We start from the raw sequence: 25,274 nt of genomic DNA on the forward strand, positions 1-25,274 counted from the left end.
ACACTCCCTACGTCATCTTCATATGTATGAAATGACAAGCCGCCCTACGTCATTTTGACATTTTATTATAGTTATCCTTCATGGTATCATTTTTATAGGCACATGTACAATGCCATCGAAGACAGTACTATTTTATTTTAAAGTGAGGACAATATTCCCAACATTATCGCTGACAGTAATATTTTAGTATAAAGTGGGGCCAATACAGCTAACTTCATCGCTGACAGTATCATTGGTTCCTTGCTGAAAGCAATGCAACTTTTGCAGTCAGGTTTGGGTGTGTATAGTACGTGTGCGTCTGTTACACTTGCTTGAGCCCACGATAACTTAACAACGGAGTCATAGATATATGTCAAACTTGCTATGTAGATGTATTATAGTGAGAAGGTATGCCCTCAGGTGTTTGTGTACTGATCTTATGGGACCAAACGAAAACATTGCATAACATTGCAATAACTCCACAACCTGTAGTCGGATTATAGTCAGACTTGGTATACAGTCGCTGTTTAACAGCTGGTACACGTGGGCCTATTTTTGGACCATCTTGGCCCAAAAACTTCCGGGCTCATTTTAGGCAAGGTGGGCCCAAATTTGATTCCCACCTCAAATACATTAGGGACATAATCTATGAGCATGTTTTGGGACCTATTATGTTTGTGACCATTTAGCCCCCATCTTTACATTGCAATAACTCCACTTTTTGCATTTTGGACACATTCTTCGAGCCAGAATTTGTGGGGCCCAATTTGTTTGGGACCATTTGTCAATGGCAATGTTTGGGGTGTGGTGAACATTTTTTATTGCAATAACTCCAAAACTTTAACTCAGATTGTATCCAAACCTGAAATAAAGTTGTTGGTTAATAGATGGTACATAAATGTTATGATATTTTGTGATGATATACAACATTTTAGTATTCCACTAAGCAAGGAACCGTAGTTCCCGTTGGGCTCTTGCTTTATTATAGTGAACAATATACCCAACGTCATCATTGGCAGTATCATTTTATTATAACGTGAGGACAATACAACAAACATCATCATTGACATTTTTATTTTTATTGTCATTTTTCGAAAGGCAGGAGCCTTGGTCCACGTGTACAAGGATGGCGCTGTTCTTCTCACTCATGGAGGAACTGAGATGGGTCAAGGACTTTACACAAAGATGCTGCAAGTAGCTAGCCGAGCTCTAGGTGTACCTATTGGTAAAATACACACTAATGAATGTGCCACAGATAAGGTACCAAACACTTCACCAACAGCAGCAAGCTCAGGGTCAGACCTGAACGGTATGGCAGTCAAGGTAAACCTGCATATGTACAAAATATATATTTTTTCATAAGATTGATAGATTACCTTTGCGGGACCCTGCACAGTTTTGGTTACTTTCTAAGCTCTTAGCTTTTAATGTCAACAGCTTTGCAAAGGACCCTCCCCTTAGGAGTAGCCACTAGCTTAAACTTTTAACAGTGTATTGTCGATGGAGTAAATATGAGTCACAATCCACCAAGTGGTTTCTTGTAGTATTGTAACGCTTTCCGCTTCGGTGTGTATGGTGAAGTACCCAGTTGGCAATTGAGGAAGGGGGTTGTAGAAAGAGACTCGAGGACACCGTTGAAAAGAAGTATTTAAGTACACTAACAGTGCATTAAGAGTTTAAAAAGTACAATTAGATGAACTATGTACCTGCCGTACATCTTTCGTAAAGCATGATAAACAAATAATATATACAGAAAGTAGAACAATAAAACCTAAACACAATAACAAGGGCGTCGTACATAAACTAGCCCTAATATGTAAGCTGCCTAGCAGCGCAGCTAACTATAGGCGCTGCGTCCAAGACAACGCAGGCACAACGCAGGCTAAATATCGGTACTGCGTCAAGGGCGACGCAGCGTAAGGACAACGCAGCGCAGCTAACGATGATATTCGTCAGCCCGCGAACCCCACGCAGCGACGACCTTGCGCAGGCACAAGCAGTAACGCAGCGCAGCCGCAGAGTGCATGCAGGCACAAGCAGTTACGCAGCGCAACTGCTGAGTGCATAACTTGACCCTCTGCACAAGCCAAAAATAATCTAAGTCCCTAAAACAACGTACAAATTCGGCATAGATTCTGCCTAGCAAATTACACTAAATATATCGCAACTTAATGTCTAAAAACGCTCCTTGCACGACATTATAAATACCCCGTAACTGTATAGAACCCTATACACGATTTAATTAACCAATTATGAAAAAGCCAGTGAGATTGACAAGCGCCATAGCCCAATGACAGCCGGTCAACGGTCTCTACAATACTATACGAATATGAACTAACCCCGCCCCACTGTCTATGCACCCCTAATAATTAACCGTATACTAAGAACAAAGGAGGCCTTGTCCACCGGACTATTTACATAAAGCCCCGGCAGCAAGAACCAACTTCCGCAGCCAGCAATAAACTGATACTCAAGTTACACAAACTAGAGACCTCCTAGCTGAAACATTACGTAAGAAACATTTTATAACGGTAAATAGAAAATACGTACACACGAGAACATTAGGTTGTTTTCTCGTAACAGTATTTATATGTTACAACTGGCAAGCAAGTAGTCGCCTACGTATTAGAATTGTTACACACATACATCATTGCCATAAACCTGTAGATACCTAGTTTGTGTCCTGTTTCTAACACTTAACAGTGTAATTACCAAGTATTTAATGTTTGACCTACTTTCTTGAAAAAGAATAAACTCCAGCGAGTGTTTTTGAAAGGTTACATGTCACAGAATGCACAACCAAATTTCATGTTTTTATTTCCTTAAATCAACCTGCTTCAATGTGCTACATTTTGTGCTATTTTATGCGCTGATTATATTTGGTTTATGGTATCTTTTCAATTGGATTGGGTTCTAAAATTTCACAGCAATGCACTTTAAAAGCTATGGTGACATTTTGCACATCGTCAAGTCAATCCACCGTGCAAATAAAACCGACCCTTGAAATACAACTAATGGTTTTCAGGATTTTAACTTCATTGACATAGCACATGTTGTATGTATAAAACCATCGTGTTATGTATGCATGTACAGATGTTGCACTCATCATGGGCAAGCTGCATGTCAAGTAGCAAACAGCATTTCCTAACATTCCACTCCTTTGGATATCCCGTTTGCTTGCATCACCAAGTCTTAGTATAGCATGGACCGCAAACAGAGAGAGCGAGAGGTAGAGATGGAGGTGGAGTGAGGTGGAGAGAGACCCGCACCCACTCGCCGACACGTGCAAAAATATTCACCTACTGTAGCTGATAGATCTGCACACACAGATAAGGAACCATTCCAATAAGAATACTCAAGCATACTTTAGACGTTAATTGCTCATTATTGCCAGGGTGTTTCTAACAACTACCAACGTAGGAATAGATGTAAAATATAATCAGCCATGCTATTTTCAGTTAAGATGTATTTAATTTCTGTCATGCAGAAACAATGTTTCTATATCGGCAAATGATTCATCAAAGATATCACATAGCGTTGAAGGAGCTAGATTTCTGACTCACATTATCCTACCAAAGATTTTGTACAGTGCCGTAACATATCTCTGTTTGTTTCACAAAAAAAAGTGAAGCCAGTATACACGCGCCACGCCATTGTGTTATTTGAAACAACTTCTTATAACATGTTCGTATAGACTTCATCACTGGGTGTCTTTTATGTAAACCTTGGTTTGGAGATATTGTACACCCTGTTGTTGTAAGTTGAAGAACTACCTGCGTGTAACTTATAATAATTGCCTCTGGCTCTTCCCTCCATTAATCTCTCACTGAGGTGCTATGTTTATTTATAGACACCTGTTGTATAATATTATTGTCATAATGTTCCCTCCTGGAACATGGTGGGGGGGGGGGGGGGTGAAGACCCAAAATATACAGACTAATGCTACATCTCTATAGTTTATTATCCAGCTCTCTGACTTAAAGGCTAAGTACAAAAGGAAAATCCAAACAAAAAAACAAGTACTAAAACTCTCCAGCACTAGCTACCATCAATCTTCCTCTCCAGTTATCAAAACAGCTCTCCCCTTGTTCTTCTTAAACTCCCCTACCCAACAAGCCTATTAAATAGTGTTTGGCCATTGTGATGCATCATGCATCAAACCAAGGACAGTGTACACGTGGTCAGAGGTCACTGTAGTGTTACTATGATTATTTTTGCCCACCGAGTAGAATGTCTATGGACGTCTTTAGGTGATACTACTTTACAATTACTGTCTAGCAGTAAGTGACTAGGCACTTTGATTATAGAAGTCAAAGCAACAGTATTCTAGCTATATTTCCTCTCTTGAGTCTTGTTTATCAAGTCATTACAATGGTGAAGCAAACTATAGCGAGTGGACTCACACTTAAACCAGTCTAAGAAGTTGGACATATAAGGTACCGTATAACAGAATAAAACAAGAAATTTAACCACCATTTAGATGTTCTTTAGATATAATGCCAGGGAACTGGGCTAAGGAGATGTATTAATGTAGCATAGTGTCTAGCACCAAGAGACTACAGCAGAACTTTGGGCGTTCACACAACATGACAATGTTATGCATACCTACGGTAAGTAATTGACCAACAATGAATGGATCTCACTTTGGATGATAATATGTAGCACTTCATTACACCATAGGCTGCTGCTTGCAACACACATAACCCCATGGAAGTGCTTACAGTTTTGAAGTATAGCTAAGCTAATTATAGGTTAAATATCAGCTGACAGTACTAGTTTGAGCACCTCACTGGTTTGATCACCCTCCTCATCAGCAGTGGATTATTATTTTATTTTGATGTTGGATAAATGTGTGTGTGATCTGAATTTTGCATTCAGGCCTCGTGATCCGTCAGCTTTCAAAATTGTTGGTTATAGAGACGATCTCTTTCAGTGGTTTCCAAAAGTGTAATGAATATCTATATTACATTCAACTTAATGTTGCAAATTCCAGTACATCCTTAGTTACTGCAGTGTACAATGATCGTTTTGTAATAATTTATGTTGTCATCATCATTTATTGTTCAACAGGAAGCATGCGAGAAGATAATGACAAGACTGCAACCAATTATTGAAAATAAGCCAACTGCATCGTGGGAAGTTTGGGTGAGATATTGTGCCATGTTGAATCACCCTGAAAACAATATGTGAAAGATACATCTTACATCCTCTTGACAATGGATTTCAGAGGGAGTTACCTTGTCCACATATTTACCTTTCTCCTTAAACAGCTAGAGGTTAAACTACTTAGAAATGACCACACTATGACATCATTGAAAATGAGATCATACTGAAGGTTACTTTATTGGTAGAGATCTGATATTAGGTGCACAGACAGGTGTAGGCTTTTTGTTGTAGAGAGTTACTGTGGAGGTCAAAGTGCAAGTCAACTACTTGGAATTAGAAGTTGTAAAAGTACATTATTATGTTCATGGCTTGAACATAAAAACTGTTAGTAATCTTTCTGGGAAGTGGGATGTAGGAGGACTTCCTGTTTGTGCTGCTAGCTAAGAGATTGTAAAGGTGAACCTAGGGTAAAGGGAAGGGGAAGATAGTAATAGTAAATTAATGCTCTCTGATATACTTCCATTGTTTTCACTCCAAATACTCCATATTCATGCAGCCCACCGTATATCCAATATAAATGTAATAAATAGCTATGTAATATATCGATTATTTTAAGTGGTATTTTATTTGCTAATACTGCAAGTAAGAATATTTACCAGCTATTAATAGTGGATATTTTTAAGTTTCTCGAAAGATTCTCTAGAGTGATATAGTGCCTAGTTATCTCATCTTCCCACGTGTAATGTATCTGAGATATTGTACTTCATCCCACATCAGATATGTGAGGAAGTATGTGATTGTTGGGTTGGGTGTGTGTGAAAGTGAGTAAAAAGAGGATCGCGAACTCCTCCTAAACCGTAAGTCCGATGAAGTTCAAACATTGGTGGGTATGTTTCTGACCATGTAAACTCGTGTCTGCGTGATTAACGTCATCAAATATCAGAGCACAAGGTCAAGGAACCTAAAAACTTTGTTTTAGCCATTTTCTGCTGTCCGCATGTAGGAAAAGGCATTAAATAACATGATATGTAGATAATAATGAGACGAAATTTAAAATAGGACAGATTTAGGCGGTTAGGGTGCGGGGTCAAATATCAAGTGAGGTCAAAGGTCACATTGACCTAAATTGTGCGAAACAATGTGTTGCGAACTCATCCTAGACCGTTAGTCCGATGAAGTTGAACTTACCGAGTACTTGGCTTACGATGTAAACTCGTACCTGCGGGATTTATGATGTCACAGGTCAGCAGTCAAAAGTCAAGAAACTTTAAAACTTGCTTTTTTTGCCATTTTCTGCTTGTCATCATGTAGGACAAGTTCATTAAACCACACGGTATATAGAAAGTGATGAGAAGAATTAAAAATAGGACAGATTAAGGTGTTTAGCGACAGGATTAAAATGTCAATTGAGGTCAAGTTGGCCTACATTGTCCGAAACTGTCACGAACTCCTCCTAGACCTTAAGTCCGATCAAGTTCAAACTGGGTGGGTTGGTGCCTGACCAGGATAACTTGTGCCTGCGTGATTGGTGGCATCATAGGTCAATGGTCAATACCCCAACACTTTTTTAACCATTACGTGCTTGTCATTATGTTGGAAAAAGTTATTAAATCACAAGATAAAATAGTGCTTGTGGTTTTTAAAGATCATTTTCAATGGTCACTGTAGGTCGGAGGTCAAATTGGCCTAACTTGTGCGGAAGAGATGAGATCTGTAACTCCATGGGTTGTCATCTTGTTTATATTTGTTATCGATAAATGGTATAGCCTACTAAATAGCTAAAGTTTACATAGCAGTTATCTGACATTTACTATCGATAACTAACAGTTAACGACGTTACATGCTACTGTAAATGGCTGCAGTTTATGTAGCTGTTTAGTAGCTTCTGATACTTTGAAAACTGAAAATCAAAATAAAATAAAACTGTTAGCAAATGCTTATCCACTAGAAAGCCTGTGTAAGAGAATGTGTAAAAGTAAGTTGGCCTGACGTTTGATCCTAGCAGGATCTTCTCCAAAGGCTTGGACCCCGGTCACACGTACCTTTTTTTCAGACATAACGATGGTCCGACCATGGTACGGTTTGCGTGTGACCGCTCTCTACTATGGTCTGACGATCGTCCGACCATCGTCCACTAAATATGGTAATTAGCATCGTAAGCCCCGAATTAACCATGGTCCGACCATTGTTAGCAGGAAGAACCATGTGTGTGACCGCAATTGCGTTGTCCGACTATGCTTTTGAGCGTAAACACTGACATCATCCACACTTACAACTAAAAACCCGCGAAACAACGTCAAAACCGTGACCCTTGACCGACCTAACGCAACTGCACATGATAGCTTTGCAAAAGCATAATTAACTCGCTGATGTATGTGTCCGCGAATAACATAACAATCGTCCGAATATAGCACAAAGTCGTGTGAGTACGTGTGACCGCTACCGTAGTTAGATTAATATGGTCGGACTCTAGTTAAGAAACGATGGTCGGAAAAGATGCAATTTTATACGTCTGACCGTGGTCTTAATCTCTCTCCATCCCTTGTCTGCTAATCCCGTTACATCTTTCTCTTTGTGTTCACCATGCTCATTAACCTGTCTGTATTCTGTGCGTGTTTTTGTCCCTTCTGTTACTGTTACTTGTCACTTAGCCTTTGAAGAAGATCGAAATGTCAGACCAACTTACTTTTACACATACTTTGAAAACTGGTTAGTCTTCTATATTTGCAACATGCTATTGATTAAGCAAGTATCTACTAGTTTTTATTGATAAATGGGAAAGCTTCAAAATACCTACTAATGTTCTGAATATTTAATAGTTATTATTGAAAACCCGTAATATATCTAAAAGGGAAACCTTATGGCTGTTTGTAGCTATATGTTGAAAGTTTAAACCTAATGCATTTCATTGTAACAAATATAGATTATATTCTTCATCCATAGGTTCATGATGCTTACTTTCAACACATCAGTCTTTCCGCAACTGGTTACTATGCGTAAGTTCTTTCATTGATTGACTCTAGGAAAAATGTCTTCGAAGTTAGTCAGTTACTGGAATGAGAAACTCGGTCAAAAAGTAGTTTATAATAGTCAAAGGAAGTATGGGAACCTATATATATCGACATTTAGCTATTAATGAAACATACAATCACGGACAGACCAATACATTATTCGCTTAGATTGAGCTACTGATTAACGCAAACAAAATTTACAATTCCAGATTAAATAATGTCCTTGAAGATATGAAAAAGGAATTCTGTCAGGCAGGGAGGCAGGAAGTGTTGGTAGAAATCATCAGTGTAGCCGGAAGAGTGAGGGTGTTGGGGGGGGGGGGCATTAGTAGCCATGTGATGCTCAAAAGTCTATACTTGTTTTCTATTGCATGGAAGGATCTGGTTTTCTTCACACTAGGCATAAATAAGTTATTCGGTGATTAACACTTAAAGTGAAAACTACAGTAAATTATGTTTGCCTGACCATTCAATACAAAGATTAATACTAAATCATGTTCGATTGACCATTCAATGTACATAGATCACAACTAAATTATATTTGATTGACCTTTCAATATTCATAGCTCACAGCTAAATTATGTTTGACTGACCATTCAATATACATAGATACATTCAATGTACATAGATCACACCAAAAATATGTTTGCGTAGGTAGACTTAAACGCGCATGACATCAGAGGGAATAGGAAATTTTAGGTAGTTGGAGAAACACAGAACTTTATGCATGGTGGAAAAACGTTTCAATATTTAATAAGTTTAATGTCTCGTTGCTGAAAAATGAGGGAATTTATTTATTTTCTCAAAGGACTCCTGATTTATTCTTCGATTCGGAAACAAACAAAGGGAGATGTTTCAATTACTATTGTTATGGAGCTGCTGCTTCAGAGGTGCAAATCGATTGTTTGACGGGAGATCACGTGGTTGTCAGAACAGATATTGTCATGGACGTAGGAAATAGTCTTAACCCGGCTATCGATATTGGTCAGGTATGAGCTGGACAACTGCATCCATCAAATTGATGTGTTGACAATTTTTATTGAATGCCGTAATGTTAACAACATGAAGATACCAATTGATTTAATCATTGTGTGGCACTTTTTTATACGATTTTCTTTGGTGCATTGTCCGACATCCACCATGGTGGTGGGGTCATCATCCATCCATGGAAGTGTGGTAAGATACATATTCCTTATCTGTCCCATCTGTCATCTCTCCGAGGTAGTGGGGTGAAATACAGATTCATTATCAGGTATCCATCCATGGTACTGCGGTAAGATGAATATTCCATATCTGTCATCTATCCATGGTAGTGGGTAAGATAAATATTCCTTATCTGTTATTCATCTATGGTAGTGGGGGAAGATACATATTCATTATCTGTCATTACGTCTATGGTAGTGGGTTAAGATAAATATTCCATATCTGTCATCTATTCATGGTAGTGGGTAAGATAAATATTCCTTATCTGTTATTCATCTATGGTAGTGGGGGAAGATAAATATTCCTTATCTCTTATTCATCTGTGATAGTGGGGTAGGTAAATATTCCTTATCTGTCATTTCATCTATGAAAGTGGGATAGATAAATATTCCTTACCTGTCATGTATGCATGGTAGTGGGGTAAGATAAATATTCATTATCTGTCATTCATCTATGATAGTGGGGTAAGATAAATATTCATTATCTGTCTTTCATCTATGATAGTGGGGTAAGATAAATATTCATTATCTGTCTTTCATCTATGATAGTGGGGTAAGATCAATATTCCGTATCTGTCATGTATGCATGGTAGTGGGTTAAGATTAATATTCCTTATCTGTCATTACGTATATGGTAGTGGGTTAAGATAAATATTCCTTATCTGTCATCTATCCATGGTAGTGGGTAAGATAAATATTCCTTATCTGTTATTCATCTATGGTAGTGGGGGAAGATAATATTCCTTATCTCTTATTCATCTATGATAGTGGGGTAGGTAAATATTCCTTATCTGTCATTTTATCTATGATAGTGGGATAGATAAATATTCCTTACCTGTCATGTATGCATGGTAGTGGGGTAAGATAAATATTCATTATCTGTCATTCATCTATGATAGTGGGGTAAGATAAATATTCATTATCTGTCTTTCATCTATGATAGTGGGGTAAGGTAAATATTCCTTATCCGTCATTCATCTATGATAGTGGGGTAAGATCAATATTCCGTATCTGTCATGTATGCATGGTAGTGGGGTAAGGTAAATATTCCCTATCTGTCATTCATCTATGATAGTCGGGTAAGGTAAATATTCCTTATCTGTCAGCTATCTATGGTAGTGGGTTAAGATAAATATTCATTATCTGTCATTTCGTCTATGGTAGTGGGTTAAGATAAATATTCCTTATCTGTCATTCATCTATGATAGTGGGGGAAGATAAATATTCCTTATCTGTCATTTCGTCCATGGTAGTGGGGGAAGATAAATATTCCTTATCTCTTATTCATCTATGATAGTGGGGTAGGTAAATATTCCTTATCTGTCATTTCATCTATGAAAGTGGGATAGATAAATATTCCTTACCTGTCATGTATGCATGGTAGTGGGGTAAGATAAATATTCATTATCTGTCATTCATCTATGATAGTGCGGTAAGATAAATATTCATTATCTGTCTTTCATCTATGATAGTGGGGTAAGATCAATATTCCGTATCTGTCATGTATGCATGGTAGTGGGTTAAGATTAATATTCCTTATCTGTCATTACGTATATGGTAGTGGGTTAAGATAAATATTCCTTATCTGTTATTCATCTATGGTAGTGGGGGAAGATAATATTCCTTATCTCCTATTCATCTATGATAGTGGGGTAGGTAAATATTCCTTATCTGTCATTTTATCTATGATAGTGGGATAGATAAATATTCCTTACCTGTCATGTATGCATGGTAGTGGGGTAAGATAAATATTCATTATCTGTCATTCATCTATGATAGTGGGGTAAGATAAATATTCATTATCTGTCATGTATGCATGGTAGTGGGGTAAGGTAAATATTCCTTATCTGTCATTTCGTCTATGGTAGTGGGGTAAGGTAAATATTCCTTATCTGTCATTCATCTGTGATAGTCGGGTAAGGTAAATATTCCTTATCTGTCATCTATCTATGGTAGTGGGTTAAGATAAATATTCCTTATCTGTCATTTCGTCTATGGTAGTGGGTTAAGATAAATATTCCTTATCTGTCATTTCGTCCATGATAGTGGGGTAGATAAATATTCTTTATCTGTCATTTCGTCTATGGTAGTGGGGTAAGATAAATATTCCTTATCTGTCATTCATCTATGATAGTGGGGTAAGATACATATTCCTTATCTGTCATTTCGTCTATGGTAGTGGGGTAAGATAAATATTCCTTATCTGTCTTGTAATCATGGTAGTGTGGGATGTTATGATTCCTATCTGCCATCCATCCATGGTAGGGGGTAAGATAAATATTCCTTATCTGTCATCTATCCATGGTAGTGGGCTAAGGTCAATATCCCTTCTCATGTATCAATCTATGGTAATTTGGGATAATAAGGATTCCTTTCTTCCATCCATCCATGGTATTGTGGGATGATAAATATTCCTTATCCGTTCTCCATCCATGGTAGGGGGTAAGATAAATATTCATAACTGTCATTCATCTATGGTAGTGGGGTAGATAAATATTCATTATCTGTCATCTATCCATGGTAGTGGGGTAGGTTAAATATTCCTTCTAAGGTATCCACCCATGGTAATTTGGGATATTAATGATTCCTTTCTGCCATCCATCCATGGTAGTGCGGGATGATAACTATTCATTATCTGTCATCCGAACCATTGGATAAGATAAATGCAAGGAAACAGATTTCCAAGATCCAATAAAGAAATTTTATCCAAAATGAAGAAAGATACACCTTGTATAATTTTACTTGGTTTGCTCAGATTCTCAGCAACCTTGTTTGATGAATTTAGTTTAATGAGGGGAACAACTAAGTAATTAACAGTTAGCAAAGATTATCTTGAGCATGTCATGGTGCAACCATCTAATAAGTTGCTGCATTATTTCTCTTAAAGAGTCTTTGTACCCCTTTTTTAAAACTTCGTGCAGTAGTATCTTACTAAGTTAGGGGAGTTGTGGGAATTCTAATAGAGGTCAAAGGTTACATAATGTATGAAAAATATATTGTAATATCACCCCAAATACATCAGATATCCCAAACTAACATCCCAACACATCAGATACATTGTCACTTTAGTATGGAAACCATTAGCTACCATCGAAATGTTAAAATATTAAGTTTTACTGCATGAGCTAATAATTTATAAAGAAATAGAACAATTGCTTAGATGAAGTAAATGATTAACCAATCAGTTGGTTGCAAATTTATTACTCAAATTTTATCAATTCAACATTTTGCCAAAAAAGCTGAATTGTTCATTTATCATAAAATACTGATATTTTAACACTTCTGAAAATACCGAAAGGCTCGCATTGAATCTTGCAATATCACAGTAAGCAAGAACATGTTAAAGCACTCACTGCAATTCATGGTTTTGAAAGAAACATTCATTGATCAAGTAAGAAATACATCCGCCAATAGATTAATGTTCTGCAAGATGTCAAATTACAAACTTCTAAATAAGGTAATAAAGGTACACTTTCAAGAAAATTGTTTGATGCAAATTATCTGACCAGTGATAAATTCACGATTTCATTGCAAAATATAGCATGTCTAAGGTGATTAAGTAACTAATGTACGTTGTAGAGATATAACTGAGGAATTTGAGATATAAATGATGAATTAAACAGTTTGAAGAAAATGATTAGCATATTGAACACTATTTTGATGCATCTTAACGTTTCATGGTTTAATATTTCTATGGCATCTTAATGTTCCATGGTTTAATATATCTATGGCTTGTTACCTTTCCATGATTTTATATTTCTATGGCATCTTAACGTTCCATGCTTAATGGAAGACTTGTCAACATAGCTTTCATTTATTTTTAGAGTGTGCAGTCTGGATAAGAAGATTATTTCATTCCATTGCATTTACTTCCCCATGAAATGATAACAGGTACAAGACAATATGTCAGTTAAGTTCTGCTTAGATGGGAGTGATAAAGATATCTTAGCAACGGTCAATTAAGTAAATATCCCTGGTGTTTTAATTTTATTTATTGTTCTGTTCTTTTTATGTGCTGGTCAAATTGCAGATAGAGGGAGCATTTTCTCAGGGTTATGGTCTGTTCCTTCTAGAAGACTACAGAATCTCACCTAAAGGTGACCTTCTCACCAAAGGTCCAGGAGCTTACAAGTTACCCTCCATTGGAAACACACCTGCAGAATTTAATGTTACACTTCTCGACAAATCGAACAACCCTACATCCATATACTCTTCAAAGGTGAGGCACTGTTTATATTGACTACAAATTATGTTGATATTTTTCATGAGTATTTAGATAATTGAAATGCATATTAACTGCAAATTTTAAAACATCACCTTTTTAAGTTTTCATTATTTTTGATAATTAAGGATAATCATATTGTGGAATGATCAGTTTATACGTCTGTGGTTGTATGTTACTTACAGCAGCAGTTTGAGTTATGATTTTGGGATGCATAATTAGTTGACATGTTTTATAATTTACTCTTTATTAATGAAATGCTCTGGAGCAGACTCGTACCGAGTCTCATGTTACTCCGCTAACATAGCTGCCTGTATTTGCATCTATACGTCCTTATGGATTTGTATCCTAGTGTAGATAATAGTGCAATATTAAATACTTGCATTTACAGCCTTGTACTCGTACTCATACCAATGGGAATGTTACTTATACTAGCTCTAGCTGTATGTACTTTCACTACACCGTATGATAATAAGTTTGCTCTGGAATTGTGTCATAATTTGATTACCTACGATCTTATTTGGGGAAATACTTTGGTAAATTGTTGACAAAACGCAAAGATCTGCTGTAATTATTGCAGTGTTTAAGTTTGTCAATTTTTTGAGAAAATGAACTCAGCTCAGGACCTTAGTATAAACTGTAGGATATCAATAAAAATGTGCATTTTTGTTTGCCAATCAAAGATATGAACCAGAAGATGATTGGAAAATATTTGCAAAAACAGTTTCAAAATGTAAAGTGGACGTTAGTTTGCAATCTCTGCAGTGTACGCCCGTTTCTTATAATCCTTCCTCCAATGCAATCAACAACGTTAGCAGTCATATGAGTATGAACAGTTGTCGTTCTCGTTTACCCTAAGGCTGTTGGTGAACCACCCCTGTTTTTATCGGCATCGGTATTGTTTGCTGTGAGGGATGCCATTACCTCAGCTCGTGATGATGCTAACTTATCCAGTGTATTTAGACTAGATACCCCAGCAGTACCAGAAAGGATACGAATGGTTTGTCAGGATCAATTTATGCAAAAGGTGAGTAAATTCAGCTCAGATGTTTTAACTGAATATTCAAAAGTACGATGCCATCAATAGATTCTGTAAAGTACTTCCTTACACTGGTTATTCGTCATTGATCTGAATTGCAATCACCAATTTAAAAGATAGAAGATGCAGCCTATAGTTAGTTTTTTTTCTCTCCGTAGATAAAACCGATGCCTCTTCCGGATAACTTCAAACCGTTCTTCATTCGTCCCTGAAATCTTGGATCAAACGGTTGTGATGCCACCTTGAAAAGCATACATACATATATATATATATATATATATATATATATATATATATATATATATAAATACATCTTACTGGTTACTCATAAAAGTATTTTCATTAATTCTAACATGACACTCAGTGATTTCTTTATATATACTTTGTCTTCACTACACCGTATGATAAATAGTACATACAATAATAGATGATGAAAAGCTTTCACCATTGGCTATTAAGTCATAAAGTCATTATGATAAATACATCCATTGCTATTAAGTACTGGTACTCTCAAGTACATTCAATATAATATTAATAATAATATATCATTTTTATATAGCACCAAAAAAACTATGAAATAATTCTCGTGGCGCCTTACAATAGTTACAATATATGCGTTTTAGTAAACAGATACGTCTTGAGAACCGATTTGAAACCATGCACAGTCTTGCACATTTTAACATGTTCTGGAAGTGAGTTCCACAAGTAAGAAGCATTATATGAGAACATTCTTGAGCCATAAGTCTGTGTTCTAAACCTAGGCATGAGCAACTTCTGTGATGAATTAGAATTAGAGCGGAGTGCATCGTGTGGATATCGACCGAAGTTGAAACAAATTAAAGAGATAGTTTAGGCCCTTGTTATGCAGACATTTGAACACAATCAGAAGTAGTTTGTATAGTTAATGCGTTCGCAATTCGGGAGCCAGTGGAGCTCAATCATAGCAGGGGTAATGTGCTCATATTTACGAGTTTTTGTAACAAAGCCCTGCAGCCGTATTCAATACGCGTTGCAGCCTGTCAAGTTTACAGCCTGTTAACATAAAATATACTATTACAGCTTCGACGTAAAAAATGCTTTGACAAGTGGTAAGCCAGAGTCACCAGCTACTTTCTGATATGACCAATGTACCGGATACTGGATAGGGCGCTTCGGCAAAGGTGTCAAATATCTTGGTCTATCATCATGTGATTATCAAAAATGATGCCAAGATTGCAAAATTGATCAGAATAATTGATACTCGTGTCACAAACGGAGACAAGAGGGAGAGTATGTGTTGGCCTAAACCGATACGATATGTGCATCACTTCCGGATTACCATAATCATTGAGCTTTCATTTGTTTGCCAACATCCAGCTTCTTATGTCTGACAAACAATTGTACATACGTAATAAGTCAGACGATTAATTGTCACCAAAGCTTATATATAATTCATAAATGCCTAAACCAACTTTCTGTATACTGGACCAGTCTCGAATGCGATTCGAGACTGGTCGAGTGTATAGAGAGGAGAATTGCTTCAGAATCGAAATGTTAGACAAATACTGGTTTGTTGCTATTGTTACGTTGGAATGCGAGAGGTCTCGATAATTAATTTTTAACGAGACACAAGCCTGGGTTCGTTTCTGTAAGGAACACAGACAAATTGACGAGTCTAGAGAATTTGAATGAGAACGTAAACTATATTGAACAATGGAGTTTGATCCAACAACAACAAGTGGTAATTACAAATATATAGAAAATTACTCACAAACTTAACAAGATAGGATACACTTTAAAACACGCTGGTCTCTTCCAACGGCGATATCCCTCAGCGGCCACGACCGTGATGACGACGATTCTCGGTCCGTTGTACCGCGAAATTCGCTGGTCCTCGACGAAGTTTCTCGCGATCCCAGAAACAGCAGTCACCTTCTTTCCGGCGATGCTCCAAAATAGAAGACGGACTTCCAGCCACAATCGAGTGAAGCACAAGTCGAACTTCTCGCCGACTAAATATTACCAGAGTCAGTCCAAAATCAGCTTTATAGCCACCAACTCGTGTCGTAACGAACTTCCTCAACGGAGACAGAAATTCTTCACTTTCTCCGACATAAAGACTGAAAAACTGTAGTTTCACAACAAAGTCCTCTTCAAACTTCTGAATGGAAGTGTATAATCAATCTTGGTATCGATATTTCAATCCCTCAGAAACTACTGGCAGTTGAGCACTGACGATATATAGTAGAATGGTAAAATATGTGTCGTCACTTGTATTCGTTCAGAAACTGAGAAACTCTCCGATCTGGGCGGGTTTTTATACGATTCGCCAGGTCAAGAATCATCTAGATCTTTCTCGATACACCTGAGTAACAACTCAACCCAGTTTCTCCATTCTTGGAAGTCCTTTGCATATCTCGCGAACATTCCAGAGAATCCACGAAAATGTGTGCACAGCTTACACGCGATTTCACGTAAACCGACGTTAACCCGAGACCAGCGTGTCATCATAAGGAATATACCAGAACAAGTCGTGTATTATATATAACATTCTGACACGGTAACCCGACCTAATTTCTCAAATATTGATTTATCACGTAGGCAATTTCAAATACTTTCTATATTATAACATTAGGTTCCTCACTAGCAGTGACTAGCGTTAGGCTACAATGGGCCCTCGTAACACCATGGCAATCATGAAGTCATAATTAAAAGAAATGAAGACATGTGTAACGTTGCCATGAGTATATGCATATATGTTTATGGGCAAAGAAATGTTACTATGTGGTACAAATTGATATATATAGAATAAGTTCATTCATATTACTATATTCATATTACTAAGTACACTCACGTTACTAAGTTTTTCAATGTTATTAATTAAGTGGTACATTCGTATCACTACATATACTCATAGGCTATTATATTAGGCATAATTAGAACGTTCATATTCCTTAGTACATTCATATAGTTACTTTACATTTATAAGCATAGTACTACTTAATTTAATCATCTCATTTTACAATTAATCCGATTTATAATTGGTCATGTGGACGGTTACTTATTACACAGTTTTGACAAATCAGTAACTTTAATGCAGATGTATGCTAATGTCATGTCAAGCAGAATAATGAATTTATCAATTTATTGACATAGGTGAAAGGAATGATATGACAAACAAACCTAAGCTTTGAGGTTATGGATAATGCTTGAATATTAAAACTTCCTGCTGTTCAATTTGCTGGCCCTAACTAAAACCCAAAACTTTTGAATTTAAAGACACTGTATGTAATTAATATATTACAAACTAGATATGTTACTCGCACACACTATAGTACATACTATATCACTGTAAACTAATATGTCTTCTGAATATTCCATGATTGAAATGTAACAGAAACCAGGACCAAATCTCACCAACTGCTGTAGATATGTTATAGAGTAGCAGTTTTCTGGTGGAACCACCAAACTTGGCACATGATGCAATTAACATAGGGAGAGAATTAAAATAATTGGTGGACTCGGTCTCAGTCTCTTTCTGAGCCCCAGGCTCCCCAGGTCTGTATACGTACATGTAATAAAGACAACCTACTGGCAGGCACAATAATGTCAAAGTCCAACAATACTTGACTCCAACAACAGGACAACCTTATATATACTAGATGTAGGTTACGTGGGTGGAGCTTACACCTAAGGAGAACTGCTACCTTTAGTTCATACAGTATTTACTTCAGAAAATAAATTATTATTTCCCTAAATTAAATATTATGCTTAATGACAGCCTATGATTTCAGTTTTCAAAGAATACTGCTTGATACAAGAATGTTACGTGACAAGTATAAGAGCATTACTTCTAAGTTATCAAGACTATACGATCTTAGAGTGGACCTAAATATAATACAATGTACGTTTAAGTAGAAGGGTTCATGGCATTTTGATGGTCTGTCTGTGTTTTGCTGGTCCTTTGTGTCATGATGGATCATGGTCAAAATATGTTGTGACAACCGCCGCAAACACCCTCATTATCAAGTCTATGTGTTAGCCTAGGAGCTGATTGGCGCAAATACAAAATGCAGCAATAAACGAAAGATATGCAACGGATTGTCAATGAAGTTTCTATGAGGGCCAGAGAGCATAGAACATGGGTTGAAGCACAGGGCCAGAGATAACCGAAATCTTCATAGATGGATCAAGCAATGTACGGTATATAGCATCAAGCAGTGGGCATTGTACGGGCCGGATACTAAATTGGTGCCAAAAGCTTGTCTGATTTGTGGGTGGGGAAGAGTGGTCCAACGCACATTTGTAAGCAAGTATACTATTTTGCACCCCAGGGGCTTCACTATCATTCGAGAACTCTAAAATGGTCACCTTCGATCATCAGTTGGGGAAAATCGTTTGGTCAGGTAATTTTATTCATTCAGCCGGGGAAGAATGGAGCACTACTACATGTGTAATCCTCATTTTCTCAACCTCACACAAAGTACTTATTAGCGACACCTTGCATTTTGGGCTCCCTTATGTAGATCCAATTATGCCTCAGAATGCACAATTTGCATCTAACTTAAAACAAAAAATGAGGACACCTATATCCAACTGAGTCGGTGTCAATGACCCCACAGAATCAGCCCTTTCTTTGTAAAACCCTTATTTCTTTCCCATAAAGATTCAAGCTACTACCGTACCACAAGTCAGTCGGAGGAAATTTTGAATTTATTATTATTTACTATAATAATAATAATAAATAATATAATAATAATTTATTTTGTAAAGCGTAAAATCCACAAAAGTGCTCTAAAACGCTACTATAACACAACCTTTACTATAGCACAACCTTCCAATAATAGCTATGCTATACATAAGACCAAACTTATGGTCTAGATAGGCTAAGAATGCGTCATTTTACGTCTACAATTTTACTCTTTTTGGTGGGGGTGGGGGGGGGGGGGGAGGTAAGGACCCACAGACCCCATATCAAAATTGGCTTTAATGACCCAGGGCAAACCCCTAAATGAAAACCGTCCTTGGCCTCTGGGGGAATTTTGAATTTTCGCCTCCCTTACCCACCTTTAGAATCCTGTGCACCCCACTGGTCACATGTACATGCTGAAACCGATGTGATGGTGCTTGAAGGCCATACGCTGTCCGGTATGCCAGTTTGTGTTGATTACCGACCATTCAACGTCATGTTACAGACTGGCTCAAAAGGATTGAGTCGACGGCTGCGGTCCAAACACTTCTTTCCACAACCAGTAGGCCAAAGGTTTTGGTTCACTTCAAAGTTCTGATGAGTAATACAGTTGAAATTAGAATTCCTGATTCCTTACAATTAAAGAATGCGGAAATGAATGAAGCTTGCAGAAGAGAGGGGTTAGTTTATATGCCAATTGTTTTTTAATGTGAAGATTACATTTAAACTGGACTGGCTTCAACTGGCAACTATGATGCAAGTTGCAAACAATGTATTTACTTAATTCATACATACGATTAGATCTATTGCATGAGTACTGTTGAGATATTTTGTTAACCAACCCATAATTTCACATGACTGAAAGTAAGGATTGTCTAGCTATACAAAAATAGGCTTCTATTACAGTTGCGTAGTCAGAGGGTACAAGGGGAGTTCAGGGGAAAGTCCTCCCAACACACATTTTCGATGACGAAACGGAGACGGCAAGAAAATGGCAAAACAAAAATAGACAGTCATGATATTTAGGCTTATATGGTAATGGATATACTCTACGTTCCAGTAGCACCTTGTGATATTTCATCATTGACCACACTAAACATTTACAACAATATTTCTCAAATAAGTTAACTTTGAGTCAGTGATTGATGCTTATAGTCCAATTTCCCTGCGTCGCACAGACCTTGCTTGTCGATTGACTTTAAACCACTAACATTTTCAAATTGAAATATGAAATACATATACCTGTACCTACCAAAACATACAATTATGTAGGCTATTTGTAAATGTTTTATGTCAGGAATATATTGAGGTCTGCAATCAGTGTCGTGCACATGATTTCATGCTAAGGTTAGGAAGTCAAAATTTCCCCTAAAATTTCAATGCGTAAGAGAAGGTATATATAGCCTATTTCATGTCATGAAAAGTCATATCAACACAAGCGTAGCGCCTCCCGGATCGCTGGAAATGGCACTTCCCAGGCCTTGTAAGTTGCATCTTATCATTTTCTCTTTTGAAATTACTAGCGATATCATAAAAACATTAAAGAAATGTTTTAAAAAATATGCTTAAAGGGGGAGGCTCCCCCTTCGCCCCCCCCCCTTGGCTACGCGCCTGGTGTTTACCATATTCGCTGACTCTTGAATTGTGGGCAAAAGTGTGGCTTGGCCCCTCACACCACGAAGGCTGGCTACACGCTTGATGTAGCGCAGAAAGCAGCTGTAGGTTGTATCTCCTTTAACTTCACAAGTTCTCAAACAGTCCCGTGGTGTACGAAACACTCAAGGGTGGTGATTTGCATTTCTGTGAACTAGAATTACGGAATACTAAGTGACCAGTATCGGAAATTAACCAAAGTTAACACATAATGTTAATGAACAGGATATTCTGGTGAATTAAGTTGAGTGAGGAGTAAGTTATTGAGATAGTGTTTTCAACTAGCAGCGTGTAATACTTTTCTCTTGACTATAAGCTTCATATTGTTTGCCACCAGAAAATCCTGTTAATTAATCATTACACCTCTGACCTATTTTGGCACAGTGCTCCTTTAATCCTATTTTGCGATAGCTTTACCGTACCTGCGCAACTGCGACGTTTTACACTCGGACTGCAGAGGTATATCGTACACGCTGTAACCAACTCAACCCAATTATCATATGTTAAAGGGGTATTCATTGAGGTGAACAGTAACAATGATGATGATGATTATGGTGACGATGACGATGACATATATTTTGGTACATGGCCTTAAGTTTGGCATAACCGACAGTTTTAAATATTTCAAGAACCTTGTAAATAAGTTTCTTAAAAATAAACTTACCAAAACAGCGAATTCATTATTGTACTTGAACCATTCACCATGACCAGTAAATTCTCATATGAGTCTCGAGCAAGGGCATGAGCACGAGCAAAATGTCCCGACTGTGAGCACAAACCATGAGTATACGGTGCAGAACAATGTAAACGAGTGCGAGAACGGACACTGTTGATCTATCATTTGGTTCAATCCATTAATTGTCCTCGATATGCAAATTTGCATTTCCAAATACAGGGATTTCGAAACTGCAGGCTCCAGAAACGATCCAAATTTAAATTAAGTTGATTTAAGTTATGATGTTACATTTATTCAACGTAAAGAGTATGAAATTGAAATATTGAAGTAATCTGGCTAGAAGTTAAGCAACCTTACTCAAAGACCATACTGTTATGTGTAACTTACCGTCCACCTAGTGCCAAAGTTGACTGGATAAACTCGTTCCATTAAATGCTTTATGCTCCGTACGCTTCTTGTAAATATATTTCTAGGTGACTTCAATATTGACATGTTATATGGAAATAACACCAGTTGGCAGGGGCGGCGATTTGTTTCAAATATTGGGGGGGGGGGCATTTTCTTGGGTGCAGGCGAATTACTATCAAAGCGGAGCGCCACCATTGGTTGGCGCGCAGCGTGCAAGAAAATTTCTGGTTTTGATAGCCCCCCAGATCACCGGAAATGGCACTTCTCGGGCTTGAAAATGACCAACCAGATGTACACTTTTGCCTGAGAACCAAGTTTTTCCCAATAGTTTTTTTTTCATTCATAACCTTTTTCAAGATTGTCACCAGTCACACTTCATGTTCGACCTCATCGCATCTCCTGTGGATCATTGCTTTTGTAGGTTATTCTACGTAACGCCCCACAATACCCGTCAGTAAAGTAACATTAACAAAGAAGCTTTCACGAGATCTTAGTTGTTGCAACTGGGAGAACGTTTTTTGTAGAAAATGACTAAGATGAGGCCCTAAATGTCTGGGTGTATTGACCACAGTCAATAAACACGTGACAACAAAAAGCAAAAGAGTTAAAAGAAAATTCCAACCAGAATGGTTGAATGAAGAAATAAAATCAGCGATTAATTCTAAAAGGAATTACTCTAAAAATGTTATTTCTAAGAAGCAAAACGATGCCAAAGCTATTTGGCAAATAATAAGAAAAGTCCAAACAAATAATAGTACACCAAGAGTAAGTGGAACTAATGTCTTAAATGTTAATAGTCACGATTGTCACAACTTCCGTGGGATAATACAAAATGGCACCCTCTAGCGCCCCTCTGTTGCGACCCCGGGTTTTCCTTGGCCTTCAAAGCCGATAAAATACAATTTTAGATAGATTCAGGATAGTAAACTCAAAGGACCAAAAGACTACTGAGAGGTTTCTGAAGTTAACAAAAACGATATATTTACAATGATACGATCTCTACTGATTTGTACAAGGATTATTGGTACTAGAAATTTGGAATATTACAGACAGATTTTACAATATTATACGGCCGTTAAATACTTAAAAGATTACTTAACTTATCTTACGCGGCGCGTGCCGGCTCTCGGTTCCTTTCGTAGCTGTGCTGACCTCCTTGCGTCACCAACAACGATGTCGGGAGTATCCCTCGTAGGCTGGTATCCCGTGACTTGTTCAGGAGCAAAACCGTTCCCCGCTGGTCCAATTCGACTCAACGTTTGTATCCCAAGGATGGCTTCCTCCTGGGTGAACTCCGAAAAACTCTGCCGAAGTCACGCCTGTCCCGGTTAAACGACGCACCAATCTAATAAACAAACAGTCCACCGGTTCCTCCGTCCGTCCCCTCGATAATTAATCTTTTATCTCAGATGAATTTCTTCTCACAATAGATCGGAAAACTTCAAATCACCGAAAATATCTCTTCTTATATAGCCGGGTTTAATCTCCCGAAAGTTCTTTTCCAGGAATCCTGACGGAAAAACATCGAGAATCATCCATGTCTCGAAGATACGACTGGCAGTTCAACGTTCATTGGTCGACGATATCCGGTCGCCTGCTAAAAATAACTTCCCGTATGTTCTGGAAATTTGTAATCGCTAATACCGAATAGCGCCATCATTTCTCATCGCTTCCAGAAAAATTAAACACGGTTATCAGTCACGGCGAGTGACCTACTTATCACCCAGACCAGCGTATACTGAATACACGAACAATGAATACAGTCGTTCGTGACAACGATATCACTGATAAAAAAGGTATAGCAAATGCTTTTAATACTTTTTTCACTTCCGTTTCGAGTACATATATGCGAACAAGTTCTTAATCACAAAAACGAAAGATGTGAATCCTCACAAAGTTATATTAACTCAAAACTACCAACGACAGCTTATTTTATATTCCTGACGTATCGCAAGAGTTTGCTTATAAGTGTCTGAAAAGTTAAGACTTCACAAAGGCCACATGTATGGACCGGAATTACTTCTTACATTCTTAAGATGGGTGCTGTATGTATTGCTCGAAGTATCACGCATGTAATCAACTTAATGTACTCCCATCCAACTGGAAATAAATTCACATTTTTAACAATGGATCGCTTCTCGGTACGAGCAATTATAGACCTACTTCCACATTACAGGGTTGCAGGTACACAAAACCTTAAAGCCATGGAAAATATCAGATTCTAAGAGTAGCACAATCTGGCTTTAGGGCTCATCACTCATGCGAAACGGCAATCCTAAAAACTATAGATAAATGGATTTAAGTAATTGACGAAAACATGGTTGGATCCATTTTACTGGATCTTAGAAAGAATTCGATCTCGTCGATCATGACATTCTACTGCGAAAATTACAAATGCACACATTTTCTTATACTGCATTTTGGTGGTTCCATTCGTATTTAACCAATAGAAAACAATGTGTGTATGCCAATGCGACATGCATGTATGGTGTATGCAGTGGTGTTTCTCAGGGATCCATTATTGGTCCTTGAATGTTTCTCATTTACATTAATAATTTTGATTTATGTCTATCAACTGTTCTGCCGACGACACTACTTTTCATGTATACGGTAAAAGCACATTAAAACTCATTTTTAAATTGAATGGAAATTCTGAGAACATGTCAAAACTAAGTGGTGCACGTGATAATAAATGGTCATGACCTCCGTCAAAACAAAAATAACGCTCATATGTTTAAAGCAGATGGAAATTAACCTATCTAATGAAAACGTCTTAAATGTAGGCTATACATGAATGGAATTCGACTGGAGAATACTCAATTAAAGAAACTACTATAGGGGTTAAAGTAGACTCATATTTGACTTGGCAGAAACAAGTGAAGAGTTATGTTTGTAATATTGTCAGTAGTAGACAAGCTCTATTAAGAAGAATAAACAGCTTCTCATTTAAATTGTTTGAACGTTTTCTACATCCTTACATTTATTGTATGTTTTACTATAACATTATTAAACTAGGCCTATATATTTGTTTTATTATTTCATTTCATTCCAATGCTCCTTTCATACTTTACTATCCTACAGGGTTTTGTTTGTTTACTTTGGCTTTCTTCTCTTTTTTATGTGTTCTACTTTTTTACTACAATTCTTTTTATTTGTCTTTGTAACTGAGGGCCTCGGGGAAGATAAGCTCTGGCTTACCGAGTCCCCCTCAATTAAATAAAGTTTAAATAAAATAAAGTTTAAATAAATAAAATCCTTCCTAGCAAGTGGCGCCCTTCTGTAAACATTTATCTCTATAAAGGAACCCTA

General features: G+C 37.3%; 1 protein-coding gene and 1 long non-coding RNA gene across 3 annotated transcripts in view; one reads left to right on the plus strand and one right to left on the minus strand.

Annotated features, from left to right (window-relative positions):
• Nucleotides 1-15,003, plus strand: part of LOC139970577 (xanthine dehydrogenase/oxidase-like) — a 70,872-nt gene extending 55,869 nt beyond the window's left edge. The window contains exons 26-32 of one of the 2 annotated variants that reach the window (XM_071976377.1): nt 1,078-1,302; nt 5,050-5,124; nt 8,029-8,081; nt 8,905-9,085; nt 13,329-13,517; nt 14,380-14,547; nt 14,718-15,003. In XM_071976377.1, the coding sequence (XP_071832478.1) occupies nt 1,078-1,302; nt 5,050-5,124; nt 8,029-8,081; nt 8,905-9,085; nt 13,329-13,517; nt 14,380-14,547; nt 14,718-14,771 (945 nt within the window). In that variant the 3' untranslated portion in view covers nt 14,772-15,003. The remainder of the gene's footprint in view (nt 1-1,077; nt 1,303-5,049; nt 5,125-8,028; nt 8,082-8,904; nt 9,086-13,328; nt 13,518-14,379; nt 14,548-14,717) is intronic. The other variant, XM_071976378.1, reaches the window with a different exon arrangement.
• Nucleotides 15,004-16,050: 1,047 nt separating this feature from the next.
• On the minus strand, nt 16,051-25,185 carry LOC139970582 (uncharacterized). Its single transcript, XR_011794177.1, has 2 exons — nt 20,851-25,185; nt 16,051-19,822 (listed from the first exon to the last, which is right to left on the minus strand). It is a non-coding gene; the product is annotated as an uncharacterized lncRNA (long non-coding RNA).
• Between the last annotated feature and the right edge of the window lie 89 nt (nt 25,186-25,274).

Source organism: Apostichopus japonicus, chromosome 8, assembly GCF_037975245.1.
Source record: "Apostichopus japonicus isolate 1M-3 chromosome 8, ASM3797524v1, whole genome shotgun sequence".
Taxonomy (NCBI): domain Eukaryota; kingdom Metazoa; phylum Echinodermata; class Holothuroidea; order Aspidochirotida; family Stichopodidae; genus Apostichopus; species Apostichopus japonicus.